At 44.7% G+C, this 19,439-nt stretch overlaps 1 protein-coding gene across 2 annotated transcripts in view; it reads right to left on the bottom strand.

Moving 5' to 3' along the window:
- CAPN7 (calpain 7) overlaps positions 1-19,439 on the bottom strand; it is a 578,129-nt gene that overhangs the window by 396,273 nt on the left and 162,417 nt on the right. For both annotated transcript variants that reach the window (XM_069648744.1, XM_069648743.1), the window contains exon 8: positions 18,181-18,266. In XM_069648744.1, coding sequence (XP_069504845.1) covers positions 18,181-18,266 — 86 coding nt within the window. The remainder of the gene's footprint in view (positions 1-18,180; positions 18,267-19,439) is intronic.

Genomic DNA, 19,439 nt, shown 5'->3' with positions numbered 1-19,439 from the left:
CGGTGATGGTATGCCGGGCACCGAGGAGATAATGCCGCCAAGCCTTAAAGGCTAATAGTTCCTTATCGGTGATCGCATAATTTATCTCCGGCGGCGAGAACTTTCTGGACCAAAATGCTACGGGGTGCAGTTGGTTGGTTTCAGGGTCTCTCTGAGACAGGACAGCTGCCATGGCTAAGCTGCACGCGTCGGTTTCGACTATATATGGGAGATCGGGACGCGGGTGCTTCAAAATAGGTGCAGACGTGAACTTAGCTTTCAACTCCTGAAAGGCCTGTTCGGCTTCCTCGGTCCATTCAAAACGTTTATTTTTTCGCAAGAGTGCAGTGATGGGTTGCACCACACGTGAAAACTCCGGGATAAACCTGTGATAAAAGTTGGCAAAACCAAGCATGCTTTGGACACCTTTCACCGAACTAGGTGATGGCCATTTGAGGGTGGCATCCACTTTCCGTGAATCCATTCGGACCCCTTTAGGTGTCAGGATGAATCCGAGAAACTCAACCTCGGTGGTATGGAAAACACATTTTTCCAGCTTGGCAAACAGTTTGTGCTGGCGCAGTTTCTCTAGGACGGCCCTGACATGCTTTCTGTGATCAGATTCCGAAGAGGAGTACACAAGAATGTCGATATACACGACAACACAGACATCGATGAGTTCCCGAAGGACATCGTTCATGAAGAATTGGAAGGCTGCAGGCGCGTTGCACAACCCGAAAGGCATCACCTGGTATTCGAATAGTCCATATTTTGTACGGAAGGCCGTTTTCCATTCGTCGCCTTCTTTTACTCGTACCAGATGATAAGCCCCCCGGAGATCTAACTTAGTGTATATGCAAGCGTCCTTCACCTGGTCAAGGAGTTCAGGGATCAGAGGCAGAGGGTAACGATTTTTAACAGTTATCTGGTTCAATGCGCGGTAATCGATACAAGTTCTAAGGTCGCCTTCTTTTTTAGGCACGAAGAACAAAGCTGAGGATGCTGGGGACTTTGACGGGCGAATGAAACCATTGGCGAGGTATTGATCTAAACATTGTCTCAAATGCAGATTCTCTGGTTCAGTAAGGGCGTAAATCCTGCTACAAGGGGGTTGTGCACCGGGCACCAGATCGATTTGGCAATCGTACGATCTGTGGGGAGGTAACGTGTTGGCCTGTTCCTTTTTGAAGACGTTCTGAAAGTCTTGGTACTCTGGAGGTAGTTGCACGGGGACAGAGGTTACTGATGCTAGATTAATCTTTGGATTTTCTGGGTAGCAGGTTTGTGCACAATCCGGGAAGGTTATTCCCTTCGCTCGCCAATCAATTCGAGGATTATGTGTCTCTAACCAAGGGATTCCGAGAATAAGCTGAAACTGTGGAGCCTTGATTACATCAACACCATCCGGACCTACAAGTGTCACCTCAGCTGTGGAATGTGTTACCGGTCCAGAGGCAATTTCGGTTCCATCTACTGTGGTGATGACATCTTTGTTGGTTTTAGGATGCAGAGGGAGGTTTATCCTAGAGACCAATTCTCGATCCACATAGTTTCCTTTAGCCCCGCTATCGATGTATGCCTTTATAGCATGCAACAGTTTAGGCTGTTCCGGATCTATGAGGACCATTGGCACAATGAAATGCGAGGTCTGAGAGTTAGTTTTCAAGCTCGGCAAGCGGACCCCTACGCTTGCCGGGCGTGGTCGTTTCCCGATACAGAGTTTCCATGGATTTTATGAGCGGCTCCTACCACCTTCTTGGGCGGCTTAACCGGGCAATCTCGTAGAAAGTGTCCAGAGGACCCACAATAAAGGCATAATTGCATCTGTCGTCTTCTTTCCCGTTCTTTTTGAGTTAGGGGTCCTTTAACCCCTCCGATTTGCATAGGCTCCGAGCCATCAGCCCCCTTGGGGTTAGCGTGGGTCTTGGCCAACACCCGGGTTTCAAACTTGGACCGATCTGCTTTTCTGTTTTGCAGCCTGTGATCCAATTGGACCACTAAGTCTATATATTCAGTGCATTCTTGGGGCGGATTTACAACTTGTGCCAGGACATCTTTAAGTTCTCCGCGTAGACCTCAATAGAATAACGTGATTCTTTTATCCTCTGGCCAACCAGTTTCCACAATTAGTCTAGTGAAGGTTGCAATGTAGGATAGAAGGTCTTGATTGCCCTGTCGCAGAGATAGAAGTTCGTCATCCAGGGCCTGTCCCTGGGAGTGTCGAGCAAATAACCTTTCCATGCTTGTTTGAAATCCTTGAAAATCACGAAGAATCGGGTCATCTTGCGTTACCAGTGGGACTGACCAATCGGCAGCACAGCCGCTGAGATATGACAACACAAAGGCTACCTTGGTCTGATCATTAGGGAAGGCCCCAGGTCTGCATAGGAAGTGCAAACGACACTAATTCATGAATACGGCGAATCGTTTGGGGTCCCCAGCAAAGCGTTCAGGTGGGGCCAGTGGCATGTTTCCAGGTAGATAAATCTGCACCGGGTTACTGGCGACCACAGGAGCGGGGTTCCCCCCGGAACCGGGTCAAGGAGTTTGTCCAGCTTGACCTTGCAAAAGCTGTCTAGCCAGGTCATCAGCTCTATCCTTTATTACAATCACTTCCCTCCTGAGGGCACTAGTCTCTTGACGAGCGGCGTGTACTTCGACCCGTAATTCCCCCAGTAATTGGGCCAACTGGTCAGTTTCGGAAGTTTCCATAGCGCCTGGGTGGGAATTTGTAGGAAGGCTTCGCGTTCTGTAACGCTCACCTGGTTCCCACGGGGGCGCTGGTCTAGTCTGGATTGCTGTGGCCTCTTCTAGCGTGATGCGCAGGACCCGGAACACCGATTGGACAGAACCTCCAAATCGTGCTTGTCTGGCCCGTAGCAATATCCTTCTGCAGATGAGAAAGGGGATTAACAGTCTGCAGAATAGTGTGCTAGCTCCCCCCTTTCCCCCTTCGTTCCTCTCTAACTTCCTCCAAACCCCGGTTTAAGCTCACCTTATGGTTTGGAAGAATGAACTCTCCATCCTGCTTCTGGTGCAGGGGCGCACGTTCGTCCAGTTACTTCACTGGTTTTCAGAATGGCGCTGGCAAAATCCACTTGACTTTCCTGAGCGATGCGCCGTAAGTATGAAAGTTCAAGTGAGGCCCCCTTTATGTTGTCTTTCTAACCTGTGATCTGTCCTTTATTTCAGGTGCAGAATGAAGGCGATGCGTCGAGGGGTTAAACTGCCGAGGTGAGTAGTGATGAGGGCGATCCCTCTAAATGTCCTTATCATTCCCCAGAAATGTCTCTTGTCCTTTCCCCATAGGGGCCGGGGTACGGTACCTGCCAACGGGGCGGCGCCGACCCGAAATGTGGAAGAAAAGCCGGTAAGTATTATGGCTGTTAATCAGGCTTTCCTTCTGTGTTCCTTCTGCTCACCTTTTGTTTCTTCCTCTCTCCCCTAGGTGCAGAGATGTGGCGTCCGATGCTGACAGCCGCGATGGAGCCGGGAGATGTCTCGAGGACAGGTGAGTGAAGCGTGGCACTGCAGCGAGCAACGGGATGCTTTTAAATGGAAGTCTTTCTTCAGGGATGCTGGCGAGAAGATTCCGGATGCAGGTAAGAAGTTTGAAATAGTCCTTGGTTTTTACCTTTCTCTTCTCTTCCTTCCTTGCAGGTCTTCCAGGTTCGAGGCGGGCGTGGCTGGAGTCCAGGAGCAGGAGCAGACACAGTGAGCGTTAAGCTGCAGGAAGCAGAACAACGCGAAGCATGAGCTGCTGTCTGGGCGTGGCTTAAATAGCCTCCAAAGAAGTCCCAGGTATGTATCCTTCCCCAACTCGGTATGTATCCTTCCCTGGCCACGCCCGAGTGAAAAAATAGTCCCTATGAAAAAATAGTCCCTTTCAGGTCTCAGGGAGGCCTGAAGCGTGCAGCATGGTCTGCATCAGGTAAGTGCTCAAAACACCTCCCTTTATGAGCCTGGCGCCTATGGCGCCAGGACTGATGTCCAACATGAGCCTGGCGCCAAAGGCGCCAGGACTGAGTCCAAAGAGCCCCTATAAGGGGCCGCTGGGCTTTTACCCGAGGGCATGATGCCTGCTTCCGGGGGTGCTGGGCCTGGCTTGGTGCTCCGGGGGTAGGCATCATGAAACTATGGGAACGTTAGGACCAAAAGGTACATGCACCGAAAAGAACGACCAACGTATTTGTGATGAAGGAAATTTCCGCTGCAGATCTTATGGCGACTGATATATCTGATGAATGTGATTCAGGATGTATGGACATTGAAACGTGGGGTCACTCGTGAAGTGACTAGTTTTTAGTTTAGCACTTGGCTTAGGCCAAAAGGAGGGTTTGTTAAACGGAAATCATATTATGCCTCCTTTTGATTTATAAGCCTAGTCGCTCTAGGAGGAAAACCGCTTTGCAAAGTCCCTATTTTGGATCGACTTTGCCGCCATTTTAGAATCATCCGTCATTTTGATTTCTGTTTGTATATTCTCTGTTCTAAAATGGTGGACTGTGTTTTCACCTTGCAACCAAGCCTCCTGACCTTTGAGTTCTGTTAATGTTTAGGCTGTCCAAGAGCCGACAGTTTAGACTGGGTAAAGAGACTTTGCGCTCCATATGAACTGCCATCCAAGTATTGTCTGCGCACACAAGCCTCATCCTTGTATAAACATTGGGACAATATAAAGCAAACTTCAAGCGTGGACACAGGCCGAATGCAATTGTGAGGAGACAACAAACAGTGCTTGCTGCAGGATTTGAGAACATACATCGACATTGTGTCTTCATGGAAATGCAAACCTATGTAAGCCTTTGGATATTATTGTATAAGCTGTATGTAAACTAGGCACAAACTCTAGACCACAGATTATTAACATGTAGATGGGCTGGACAATATTGCTCAGAATTGTATAAAAGCACAAATGTTTCTAACGTCCAGCACTCTCTCGCCTCTCTTTGATGGGCTGGTACTCATTGCGGGGTGTTGAGAGCCAGATAGCTATCTGTGTTTCTTTGTAAGTGTACAGAATAAAGATCTGCAAATCTTTTAGCCCGTGATTGGTGCATTTCCTTTTGTAGTACTCAGCCTCGATAATTCCTTGCTTTTACAGGACAGGGCTTCGCTTCCCAGACTTCAGGCCCCCAACCCCCAAAGTTCATTTGGGCAGTGCACAAAGGAGCTTCTCCTCCTCCTCTGCCTTCTTTCTCACTCCCGCTCAGCTCCATGCACAGATCTCCTGCTTCAGTTCCCTGTATGCCGGGTCGGCGTCTGCCCAGCCTCCTCACTCGAGGACTGCTCTCCCCATATTGTTTTCCCTCTACCTTTTTATATTTCTCTGGGCCAATTGAATACAGTGAGAGACTAGTCTGTTCATTCCTCGCGTTCGTCACAGTAGTCGTGGGAGAACTACATGGGAAGCATTTGGTCTTTCCAGGGTTGTTAGTCAGCTCTATCATATTAAGTGGTTTAGCCTTACAATAACATATTAACACTTTCTGGGGAAAGTCAGTGAGAACTTGATTTGGGGAAGGACGGAGGGTCTCCTAAGGCAGTGGTATACCATGCTCTCTGGGAATGATCGTCCCTAATTCCATAATCCTCACCCAATGCACCACCACCAGGGGGACTTTTGTACTGCACCGCCCTGACCCCATGGGAAAGGTCTCCCCCTGGGGGAGAAGGGACGACATCCTCAGATTCATCACATCACATACTGAAGTCTTTGTTAGATGAGGGAAGCAGTGTCCAAAATGGCTCCTATCCTCTACTCAACACAGGATTGCCAGAGAAAGCCAAATGAAAGTTGAGTATCTGCCAAGGGATCATGAAGGAAATCTTCTAATTGACGGAGATGCCCAAAATGAAGAATACGGTGAAGGTATCACCTGTAAAGCAAAGAAGGCCTGTTAATGAGTGATTGCTCTATTCAACCAATTGTCTCGCTACGGGTAGATATGAAATCGAATTCCGAGAAGTAGCTGCCATGGTCCTCATAAGCTTGGACCTACCAATGCCTCCCTCACCTTGGGCTGTGCAGATTAGAGAATAACAAACATTGAATCAGGAGGCCAAACAGGGATATGAAGGCACGTATTGCTCAAATCCACTGCGCATTGCCAGTCACCTGTTTGAGGCAGAGACAGGATCTGTACAACAAATCTGTGCTGGGGCCACAATCTTGAAATTGCAAGTTTAGTTTAGTTTAGTATATTGTTTTGTTTAGCGCGGCCTGGCCCTGGGGCATCTGGGCGCTTGGCATGGTTACAGAGAATATATACATAGATTGTAGTACAGGGTAATATATACATCTACATAGTTATTGTGGTACAGGATAGGCAAGATATGTACAGACAGTTGTGGACCGAAAATAGTCAGAGAATGTTCGATATATACAGAGATATTTGAGCAGTAGGGTTTTTACTGGTTGTGGTAGCTAAGTATATCTATAAATATTTCACAAAAGGTAGCAGCCACTCCTCTCTAGAAAGAACATGGACAAACTCATCTCAGAACAGGTTATGCCATGTTCTTTTTGGAGAGGAGCACCTGCTGCCTTTTTTGATATATCTATAAATATATGTACAAGTGTCGCAAGTGAGTGATAGGTGCAGGCTTAGGCTTCTTTGGGGAGTAGCCAGGTTTTAGCATTTTGTCTGAATCGGTGGAAGGATAGTTCGGTTCTGAGAGCAAGTGGTAGAGAATTCCATAGAACCTATTCCATTCATCTGAACTGAAAACCAATCCCCTCTCCCCCTAAAATCCTTAGTATTCCTTCCCTGTGGCATCATCTAGAATAGATTGTGATCAACTGGTGTACCTCTTCCTCCAACACTTTGCTGAGATCAGAAAAAGAATGTAGGTAGCAGAAGGTGGTAGTCTTTGAAAAACACAAACAGGGTCCAGGCATCCTGAGTAATTTCTCTCCAATCATGCAGATGAGTAGAGCTCTCGCCAACAACAACATGGTAAAGTTAATCTGCTGTATGAAGTGAGCGCTGGGACTTGGGGGTCTTTGGTGTTAGAAAAGAGGAAAACTCAAATGCAATAGTGAGGGACAGTGCTGCCTGTCCCTGCTACCCTGAATTCTCGGCTGAAAACCTTCAAAGTCCTGAAATTACTGAGGCCATCTACATTGTGTGTGATAAAGGAACAGCCATCTGTGTAGGATTGGAAATTACTTGCCTGCTAAGGTATTAGTCTTCTGCTTAAATAGGAGCTCATCAGTCGTAGGCTTAAACAGCTGTAACATCTAAAGGGAGGTTCAAGAACATTCTGGTTAGGTCAGAAAATCCTTTTTGGCTCCTACTGAGTAATGCTGGCCCAGTCTTTTTGCTGATGTTTTTATGTGTCCTGACCTATTCCTGTCAATAGTGAATAATTTCACAAAGCCTCACTGAGGACTGCAACACATTTTTTTATGTGCTACCTTGGTAGCCCATATGGTTATCAGAGCAGGTCTACTGCAGCAGTGCCCCACAGTGTCCCCTCTGAGTTTTCTCACTCAGACAATTGCCCTTGTCACATGTCAGAGGCAGTTCTTTACGTGGGTGCACTATAGTGTAGCTATTTTATCACAATAGTTGCTATGCATTTCCTAAGAAGTAGAAAATGGCTTCCTGCAGTTTTCAATATTCTGTAACTTAGCGACCCGGCTTTGTTGCCCTCTTGTACGCATTTCACAGCGGGAACAGCTACATATGCACATTTGCCTAAATGAGCTCCGACTCAGCAGACAAATACTGCCTTGACTGAATGGAATCCAGTTGTAGCTGGGGAGGGCCTGCCAGACACCTCAATCCACATGCCTTTGTATGTGGACATAAAACAGAAGTGAGGCTGGCTTCCGCTGATATGGAGGACGCCAAATGTTTGAAAGATGCATGGTTTGTGACTGAAAGGCTGTGATCACCCCAGGCCTATGAGTGTATATATCGCTGGACACCATTTGTTAGTCAACTACCTAGAACTGCTTCAGTGCACACAGTGGAAGAGGACTACGCGGAGGATCTACTGTGGAAGCTCCGATAGACTCCTGATCCTCCTAAAGGCAAAGCTCTGCTCCTTTTATAACCTGCAGAAGCCATCCATTGTGATGCCTTCCCCTTGATTCTTCCAGCATAGTCAAACATCCTCCTACGCAGCCGTTTCATTCTCCCCCAAAGCTCCTGATCGTGTGTAGTACCGTCTCAGTAGGGGGAGGTGGAGAGGGCGCCAGATTTTTGCTCGAGACTCTGCATTCATTTTTAATGGGCAAAAGATCATGCTCCATTGCTGGACTCAACAGAACCTCCAACTCTTGACTGAAGCCTCCACTGACCTTTCCGAAGGGTCAGCATTGTGTGAATATGATGCGGTTCTTCGGTCCATCAACTTGAGTCATCTCTGGTGGATCCTATCAACACATCTGCATCACTGGTCTCGTCTTTCCATCATCAGGGGCTTCGTCTGCAGACCCTGCTGCTTAAAATCGTAACGGTTACCCGTGGAAAAACAGACCCAAGAACTCACCTATGCCATCTCGTTCGTTGGACTTTTTCTTCACAGTCCAGCAGCCTTTTCAACTCCCTAACAGTCATCTGATTCAATCTTTTGGTTGTTTAATTTAGTAGCGGGGCGAGGGGGCTTTGCCTGCAGAAAATTCTCCTTGGTACCGCAACTGCAACACCATCTGCTTTCAACACTTGGGGTCACCTCTGCAATCTTCCTTTAAGGGCTCTAGTCGACTTCTGGTCTCAATCTCATCTTGCGGAGTCCCTCTTCGTTGCCCACTGGCAGACTGCCCTCTCTGCAGCTCCTTCCAATAAATGGAAGTTATTAATTTTACAGATCTAAACTAAATCAGGAAGCTTACTGGTTTTGTTTCATTGTTTTCTACTGACAAACCTTTAAACTATGCCAAACTATTCTAACCTTTTGCTTACCTGTTTAATATTGTTGGATTGTTGTCTTTGTCAATTAACACAAAATACAACCACAGCAATGAATTAATACATCAATACAAATATGTTTATGTTGGGCCCACTAGCCATGGTCTTCAGCAGTGGCCCCTGTACATGTTGCACCAATAGGTTTCATTGGAGCCCACTGCCCATGGCCACTGTACATGTTGCACCAACAAATTTTGCTATGCTCTCTATTCTCGCAAGATTCTCCTGGTATTCCCCCAATAATGCTTGAAAATCAAGAATCTCTTCCTCGTCCTCACAGGTACTCAACATGTGATCCCCTGCTCTTTCCTTGGACTCCCTGCCCCCCTCACCATGCCCCTCAATTGCTTTTGCCCCTCCCTGGCCTTCTACCATTACCACCTGTCACTCTTTGGTTTGTGTGACGCATAATTATTTTCCAGCGCAATAAGCATTATTGCTGCAGGCATCACGCGAGATTCCCTGATATGCTGAAAATGTTCCAACTGTAACTGGCTCCCCAGACCACCCCGAACTACCCAACTTCACAGTGTCCTCTTTTCCCCTCCCAACCTCTAGCCTGATGAGATTGCATTCTTAACATCCCCGCCTCACCCCCTCCTGGCCCCCAGTCCAAATAGCTTTTTGAGCACTTTTTCTTTTCGGCTTCCCCAAGTACTATTGTGGGCATTGCTCGCATTTAGCAAAAAAATAAATAACTGGCAGATTTGCATTTCTGAAAAGCTTCTCTGCTGTAAAGCATCATGGGAGATCTATACACGTTTTTGGGAGCAGGTGGGCACCCTCTTCTACATCGAATATTTTAAAAACTACTGGACGGATGTACCCCCAAACCAATCAAGGAAATTAAGTCAATGCTTTGTGCCCAAGTTTCTTATTTGGCCCAAATCCATCCAGCGTTTAAAAAATCTTTACCAAAATGTTCATGTTAGGGGCGGGGAGGGAGTGTGACAAAATTTATTTTTCGAAAATATCATCCAAATCCTTCCAGCGAGTCAAAAGTTATTAGCAATAGAATTTTGTGAAAAGTGTATGTACAATGGTTTTACCATAACCAATATACATATCCCTAGTGAAAGAAACTTTGTTAACGGGATGTTATGTTATGGTTGCATAGAAATTTACCAGTTATGGTAAGCTATGCAACCATAACTCGCACCCTCACCATGTACTTCTTATACCCACACACAAATAGTATCACTGAAACATAGCAGTTTTTTGCAAGTGAATGCACTGTAAGCTAGTAAAAAGTCCTCTTAACATATATAAAAGAACTTTAAATGTTCTGTTAACAAACACGTGTTTTGCAGTGCAAAATGTATGGCTGAAATCTGGGAAATGAGGTTTGACCTTGCCCCAGGCTCGCCCAACCATAATAAGAACAAGAGCTACTGAACATGGTTTGCGGCAATGACCAGTGGCCACAGTCTGAACTTTAACCCCAAGACCCAGCCAATCTGGCCATGGCTACCTCAAGCGCCAAAGTATTAGCCTGAATTGTTTTAGCCTGTTAGGGAAGATTTTATTTTTGCAGCTTTTTCTCCACTGACATTGATGGAACCAACAACGTTTTGCTATGATTTTAACCCTCTTCTAACTTTTGGAGGCAAGAAAATAATTTAGGCTCTACTAACCTTGCTCAGCTCATCTATTTCTGGGGAACTGGTCAGCCCATACGGCTAGTGAGTGCATAAGACCCTGTCCCCTTTGCTAGATTACTTTCTTGTTTTATTGTCGCACACATCACCTTACAGTGATGTTCTGCAGTGGTGCTTGTAACCCTTTTCCTTTAAGTAAAATGTCTGTTATTTTTTTGATGAGTCCAACAGACTGATGGTAGCGGATAGTTTTCTACCATGTTCTTTTTCTTTTTTACTGCGTGCACTTTCGGGTTTACAACATAATGCTTTTTCGTGTCCCAGATGTTCCAAATAACAGCGCCATGCATTTTTTGTCATATCCTATGGCTAGCTTGTCCTTTGTCCTTCCTTCCTGCCTTCTCAATTCAGCAAATACCAAATGTAGTAATCCATTTATCAGGCAAAACCTAGAGTTTCCTGGGCAAAGCAGTGGTGCGAGCATCTGGCTGGATTTCTTGGAAGGGACTGTGTAATCCCAATTCACACTCCAGCCAGGGGAATGTCTGTTGGTGGGTAAATGATTGAACAGTCCTTGCCAATTTGAATGGTGTGCTTCCTTACCATTAGTGGGCTGGAGGCGACCCTGGCGCCAATTAGGGATAAAAAGAGGAGCCCTTTAGCCATTCTTCAGATAGTAGTTTGGAGCCAAGACTCTTACCAAGAGTTGAAGCCTGCTGGAGACCAGAGGACGACCGTTGAAGACATTCAGCATTGCCTCCCAGTGAAGCCCTGTCTCTCTGCATCGATCTCCAGGAGACCTTCATCAGTGCTTCAAACTTTGGGCTGATGGGATCAACAAGTTCGGACCCCTGCACGAAGGAACCCAATACGTCACTCTGTTGACCTCCGGATCCTTATTAATCTGCCGTTGGTCAGCACACATGAGAAACACAAGATACTATGAGCTTGTGGGAAGGGAGACATTCACACGGCATTCCGACCAATAAAATGCATTGCGGACATCAGCGAGGGCACAAAACACTGTTGCATCTCCGGGACACCAAAACGAATTTGCTGATTGGCTCCCTACCGTCTCCTCGTCTCACAGCCTCCTTCCCAGGCCCATCTGCCATGGGCAATTTGAAACCGCTGGCCCCACTGAATTTTGCCTCTAATAGCATGCATTTATGAGTTTAATTTTCTTCTTTCGCAGCGAGCGCCGAGAGCCTGGCTCGCTGACCTTGTATGTGTCTGCCGGTTCCATGTCCCAGTGACTGTCGTCTCCAGGGAACAGCGAACCGGCAAAACATATCTCCCGCTCACCTCTGTTGAGAGGCGCTCTTGAAACTCAATTCTGCCCGCTATGCAGGACCAGTCAGTGTGAAACTCAAGTGGTTTACGTACTTGTGGTTTTTCGCCCCACGTTGGCCGTTATGTGGTTTACACTGTATAATACTACCATTTCTACACTGTGCTTCTGCCCCGAATCCCCTTGCCTCCATGTGTCCCTCCTTGAGGGTCCCCACACATGTCTTGCGCCCAGCCTTCTCGATCTGCACGTGCATACTCTGCACATACACTACACATTGCAGCTGTGAACAATGTCACTCCCCTATCTAGGGATACCACGTTCCTGCCCCATCATTTCCGCAGCTGGTAGGTGCGCTTCCCCAACACAGTGCTGAATCTGCACCTTTCCGGAGGTCAGAACTGCCATCTAGCTGGACCCAATCAGATGCCGAAAACTACTACTGCACCCGCGGCCTATGTACCCCCTGCACCAGGATCTCCAGCTGAAGTTCATAGTCCCAGCGGATTTGAGAACCCTAGGGGTACCTTCAATAGGAGTAGAGTGGGAGGGGGGAGTTTGCATACAAGTTTCCACCCTCCCGCCATAAGGTTGTAAAGTCCTCACTGTAACTTAACTCTCACTTGCCTGGTCGTGATCAGTGAAATTCTGGAAAAGGATCGGGTCAGTATCCCTGATCTACTGAACTTATCTAAGGTGTCTTCATCTCTGGAACATTTACTTACCTGGCTGCTTTGCCAATGCTTTTTAGGTATGTTTGACCGAAGAAATAAAATAAATAAAAGTCGAATAAAATAGATAGAAAAAAAAGCTGACCGCATGCAACATCAGACCGTATGATGTTGCATGCGGCACAATTTTCCGGGTTTAAGAAAAAAAAAATGCTTCATTCCCTACCCCCCCAGTTACCGGTTATCTCGCCGCCTGGTCCACTTCAGCCATGCAGCGTTAGATCCGTCCCTCCAACGCAGGTCGGAACAGACGCTGCAGGGTCCTTTTTTCATCCACTGCTTTCAATATTGAGGAAGTGGGGGACACCCTGCGACCCCCCCCCCCCAAGGCTAATACATGCCGAACATAGGGAGCAGGGGACACGCCCGCAACCCCTGCTCCACATGTTCACTATGTATTAGCCTAATTGTTAGGCTGAATACGATCGAATGTTACTGGCCAAATTCCGTGAAATGTAACATTGAGTCAAATAAAACCGAACAATTATACTAATACCGCCAATACTTGTTCCCAAGTTTCAAAGAGTTGCATGTTTTTGCAAATACCTGGGACTTTTGACCCTTTGACACAATATGCGTACTTACCTTAGAAGGGAAGGGCTTATCAAGTTTTGGGGCATTATTTTTATAAGGCAAGGTATTTGATTCAATTGCTTTTCTAAATGTTTTTGAATCAGTTTACTGGCTACCGTCTTGCTTTAATGCATACTGTTATTACTGTTTTCAAGGTAAAGTCTGGGGGATATCTAGTGAGATGATCAACCGTGAGTATATATGTATATGGTTTTGCTTTAGTAATAAATACCAGTGAATTTAATAGTCTAGTGTTTAAGGACCTAATAAATATAGTATTTTTGTACATTCTGTCAAATTGCATATTGAGTGCTCTGTGTGTGTCTCTTTGTACCATCACATGACATCCATATCTCATGAAGCCTAACCCTTACTGCTCTGCTGCACTACTTTGACTGAGATTGGCTGCACCCAAGTTCACTAAATAGGGTGGCTTTGATAGCCGACTTAGTAAACCATTGTTACCACCACAGAATCGTGGGTAGCCATACTCCCAGGGCAGCATGGAGCCTACAGAGCAACTTCTTAGAATACTGAGCAAAAGATGCCCAAACATCTTCCAGAGGTGCCACTGGAAGTCCCATACAATCCAGAGTTGGAAGCCCTCCGCAATTGGTAAGGAACTACAACCCATTCTGCAACAAGATTTAACATCCAATAGATGTTTTCCTTGAAAATGCTGTTCCTTGCTTTCAGACATACAGCCCCTGGTTGAATGATGGTCAGAAGCAAACTACATGTGAATAACAGGTCAGACCGTGCCCTTTCATCATGATTTTGATGTAACATGATCCTGGTACGATATCTGTCACAAACTAATCACACTGGGATCCACGAGTCAAGGCCCTAACAAATGACTGGTGTGCCTTCTACCTATCTGCCGCCTAGAGGCACAATTGTGACATGTGGATGATTGTGCTACCACTGATCTTGCAAGAAGACCGAATTGACATACTGAGTTTCAACTGGTCTGCAACTACAGTGGTAGACTGTCTCAACCTCTCCTGCCTTCCTGAGAGCACTCTAACAGGGTGGGCTGTGTGTTGCTTTCCCTTTTCTCGCCTTCTCTTTATTTCCAATGACCAACTTCATACAGTGTAGTATTCAAATCTTGAAGACTGCACTGTGTGGGTGGGTTCAACATCTAATGCATGCCTCTGGGAGCAAACTAAAAATCAGGTACTCAGACTGGAATAGATCAGGAAAGATTGGCTATTTAAGCCGTAGTGTTCTTCAAAGGCTCGATTTCATCCCAGCCCGAGCAAATGGTGGACCGGGAAAAAAGCTTGCAAATAAATAACTTTGTTAGCCTTAGCCTAATTAAGGTATTGACTTGCTGTTTATTTTTCGATCAACACTCTATTCTCATATATATATATATAGGTACTTCAGCTTTGCTCTGTGTTGTGGATGACTGGGGAGGTATGTTTGATTGTGACATACATGATTACCATGTGCTTGTGTGTGAGGTATACATCGATGCTTTAATATTCCACATGCAATGTTTCATTCTATAACAAACTTTGTACAGCAAGCATGCTCATCATTTTAAAGGAAGAGTTCTTTTACATTTGCAATAAAGGCTTACACTAGTATTTTTTGGGAATCTTGTTTATTTATGTAGCATTTGTCTATGATGTAAATACATTTCTAGGTTAGTTGAAGGAAATCTGGGAAGGGTGGAAATGGACATTTAAGTGTGAATAGAAGCATCTGTTACTCAAGGGAATGTCTTATGTGGCTAGTGAGTAACCCCTGACATATTTAAGTAAACAAGACAATTACCTTATCAGTTGATATCCTTATTGGGTATATTAAAATACAACCCATTCAGTGTAAAAGTATGTAGTCTCAAAACCACGGCTGTCGGTTTAATGTTTGACCGTTTACAATCTTACTGCAGGTTGGGCTGACAGCTAAATATGTATGTCTGCAAAGTTGTAAAGTACATTTGGATAGCATATTTTTAGGCATTACTACATCACATATCAAAGGGATCTGGTGGCATTGTATTCAGATATGCATATCATTAATCCAGGGTGTTTGATGCTTTACCCAATGTAGCTTTCACTCATAAGGTGGGAAATGCCCTGCTCGTCCTTGAATCCACATTGTGTTCCTCCTCTTTCTGGAATTCATGGAAATCATCTACAATGAGGCTGGGTTTGTCTCAACCCAGTACATGAAAAAAAACAATACTGACTTTGAAATCCTGAGCTGGAGAGCCGGACAGGTCCTCCATAAAGCAATAGATTGCTGCTCAAAACTGATGCATACCTGATGTGCAGATGTCAAGCTCAACCACTTTCCTGACCACTGATATAAAAACAACATAGTTGGATTTAATGATTCAGAACAGTTAACTGAACAGATAGTGGACAATCTGCCTTGGACATCCCAAAGAATATAAATAGGATTACATTGCAACAGACCTTTATTGAGGGACAAGGTATTCTAGAATAAATCTAGTTTAGTCTAGATCTACTTTTGACATTGCAGATCAACCTATTTTGCATGCTCACATGTCCTAGGTTTATGGGTTTCTTAAGGAAGAGTGCAGAGGGTGAAGCTGAGAAACTTTAAAATCAAACACAGTTCATTCAGACCGTTTCCCCCAATGGTACTCCTGCTATTAAAATTGTTCTTGGGGCCCCTCGAGGACCAGATATGAGACCCAGGACTACTTTAAGATTCACATTCACCTAACGTACACATTCATTTGTGACCCCATGTCCCATTGGAGAGGTTCTCCAATGTGTGGGACTGCCTGGTGCTAGTACATTTCTGGACGGGGAGCAAATGGTGTAGGCTTTATGTAGCTAAAACCCAAGTGACACTTCTCAGTCAACACAACTTATTAAAAACCCAAAAGCAATCACTGCTTTCTAAATTGTTTGGAATTGATACCCTTATTTACAATCAAAGACAAAAAATGAGCGTACTATGGAAATCAGATTTGAGGATGAAGGCACCAAGTTGAGCTGTAGCAAAAGAAGCTTCAGTTTGAAGGCCTGAATATTTTGGCTCACCAGATGCTTTGGACAACTGCCATCAGCCCTTGCTAGCACAGGCAAACGGGGAGGATCACAGTGGTCATAGTAAAAAAAAAGTGGAGCTGAAGACTGTGTGCCAATTGTAATGTACAGTGGTGTTATATAGCACCGCTCTGCCATTATGGCTGCATTGTTGTAGGTGGCACTGCAAGAAAAGAGGAGGGCTCAGGATGTTAGTGGGATAGGAAAGGCAGATGTGAAACTTGTGGTGTTGAGTGCCGGACAGAGGTTTAGGAGTCGTGAGTGCCGAATGGTCCTATCTGGTTTGTGGGGGGCTATAGTCTGGAACGTCATTTATCCTGTTAGATGAACCGAAGATCCATTAAATGACAATGCTGCAAGACTGGGTTAGGCACTGGTATGGGAGTGAACTTGATAGAGCTAAAGAGGTGAGTGATGGGATTGCTCAGTGTTGGGGAGATTTTTTTATGATCCATTGCAAGTGTCCATATATACAGCTAAACCTGGTTTAAAGGGTGAATTACTCTGGTCATTGAACATGATGAATGGCCATCGCAGTCAAAGCAACTCTCCAGAATGTAAGAAATGGTTTAAGATTTAAGTAAATATTTTTCATTATCGACTAATAAGCGAAAATTCACACAAGATACATGTACAATTATAATATTTATACCATGAAAACTGTGTAAGGGATTCAACTACAAACCACAGAGTTACGTATCCATGCATAAAACATGAAGTGATCACACTAGACCATAAAATGTTCACACAAGTCACAGATGTCCAAATGGTCTTTTCAGAAGGAACAAAGGCGTTAGAAACACAGTTACCCTGTAATATCCAATGCAAACTATGAATCCAAAGGTACAAATGGACCAATAATATCTAATGGAGGTAAGCAAAGCACATGGGAAGCTGGAAGTAATTTGACTTGTATCACTGTTAAAGATACAAAGAACTACTTTAAAGTTTTTCCTAACTTGTATTTGTTTGTGTAAGCGGATTCAAATGGCCTGTAATGTTCCAACAACCTTTTGCATATTTAATTCTTTTTATTAAAACATTTGGCTAGGTCTACATTAAGGGTTTCTTTCTTCTTCTGAATATATACACCCCAGTAATACTTTTTAACCCCAATTTAGTTATGGAATCATGAGGATTCAGGCATACAACAGTTCAAACTGCCTCACAGGAGGACCGCGTGGCTGAGGTTAGGGAAGGCGGGTTTAATGAAGGTAGGCGGGTCCGAAGCTACTGCAAGTACATGAAGAGCAGACCCATCTGTGCCGGCCACCCAAGCCAGTCACCCAACCAACTGTCAGTTCCAGAACTTTTTAGAGGACTTAACGGTCCACTAGTATGGTCACAGCAAAACAAACATTAAGGGGTGGCAACAGACCAGGCTACCAGAGTAGGAAGTTGCTTTGATGATGTACCATGGTAATATTGTGTAAAACGACAACCGTTTTTTTTAAAACTTGTGTGTGAATTTATATGCCTCACTTTGCTGGTTCGTTCAAGCTAACCCATAATTATGTGAACTTATTTAAACTATTCCTTATCTAGGAAGATTATGTAGATGTTGTAACGATGAAATTGAAACCGGTCGCCACATTTTGACATGTTGTAAACCATTGACGCATTTATATGCAAAGGGATATGGAAAGTACTTAAAGAATTTGGAGGACTGCTCAGGTGACCAATTCTGGTCATCCATACATGGGGCGACCTCAGTAGTGGTATGTTCAGCAGCATTTGATATATTGAAGGAATTTCAAAAGAAATATGAAATGACCAATGTACATGTATAAGATTAGAAAAGAACATTTTACATTGTACTTAGTCGAAGATTTAGAAGTGATGGAATGTTTTATAATGATGTCTGTACCTTTTCTATATCTTCTGTTAAATTTGATATGAAATGTGCTTAAAGTTTTAATGAATTAAAGTAATTGCACAATAAAAAAAATAAAAAGAATTGCAGAGTGCCACTTTTTGACAAATGGGTATGTTTTTCACAATGCATTTCCCATTTAAATGAACTTGTAGGATGGCTCTGACGATATAACTTACCTGGTAATTAGTTTTTTGTTGTATCTTCTTTCATAGGCTGCGCTGATAGCTAGGGACGCCACAAATGAGCAATCTGACACAATTGTCTGGAAGTAAGCAGAACACACATGAATTACATCGATAAACTGGTTTACAGGGAGAAAGAGTATGTGAAGCAATAACACATGATGATTCCAAAACGTTACCTGCCCTCCTCTGGAATGCATTTTATTGTTCCCATGCATAGCCATACCCATGCCGTTTTTCCTTCTCCTTCCAAGCATGCAGCAAAAGCCTGTTTCTGCATCACCAAGTTCTTTCGCTTTGTGACATAGGCGCCGACATCTTTGCTGCTGTGGCAGCACACTGAAAGCACTAATTCCAATCACTCTCCTGACATGTACGTACTACACCCCTTACCCCCACCCTCCATCACGATTACAATTGCCTAGAAATGTCTGCATAAGAATGCAGGTGCCAGCAATGAAACGTTTTGTATTGGTAATTCATGGGCATTCCTTAACTGTGCTGTCAAGGCAGTGTTCATTGTCTGTGTCCTGGTCTGTCGGACCACCTCTCTGTAGGTCAGTCAGGTCAAATCAATGTAACCCAACATTTCGGGGAGGTTGTAGGGAACGGGGGCAGCTACAGCCCTACCTGCCCAATGGTAGTTGGCCCACTGTTGATCATAGACCGAGATAAGTCTACATATCACTTAGGACAGAATGGGCCCATTCTGTGTAATCATCTGCTATGTCAGAGTCTGATGGAGGACACTCCTGTTAGGTTTCATATCTGGCTATGATGGGTAAGGGCTGTGCTCAAGATAAGATTTTGCAGCAGCAGTATTTACTCCCTATTTCTTTTTAAAGTTGTGAGTAAAATGACTTTTTTAGTGAGTCAACAATTAAGTGGCATTCCCAATGGGAGTATTTAATAAGCAAGCAAAAATGTTAACTGTAAAGTAGTGATGTTTTTGTAATACCTTTGGCACCTAGTTAATTATGCACATTATAAAAGATTTAGTTCTACCAGTTTCTTCCTCCGTGTACTACTGGTGCAAACACATTGTGGATGAAAGGTGGGGAACTGGCTCCTATGTGTCCATTGCTCATTGTTATTGGGAGTATTATTACTCCCTATTTTGTGGGCGAGTATTTGCCAATTTTAGAGAGTAAAAGTGGCCGGTACCCCCTTATCCAGCACTACAGATAAGGGCTGTATGTGGAGTTTTGTTGAACAGTCCAGTGAAGCATAAACTTGTTTTGAAGGGTATCACC

This window comes from Ambystoma mexicanum, chromosome 2q (genome assembly GCF_040938575.1).
Source record: "Ambystoma mexicanum isolate Mex_15411 chromosome 2q, UKY_AmexF1_1, whole genome shotgun sequence".
Taxonomy (NCBI): Eukaryota; Metazoa; Chordata; class Amphibia; order Caudata; family Ambystomatidae; genus Ambystoma; species Ambystoma mexicanum.
Note: the sequence above shows the minus strand (reverse complement) of the source record. Positions and strands in the feature narration are given on the sequence as shown.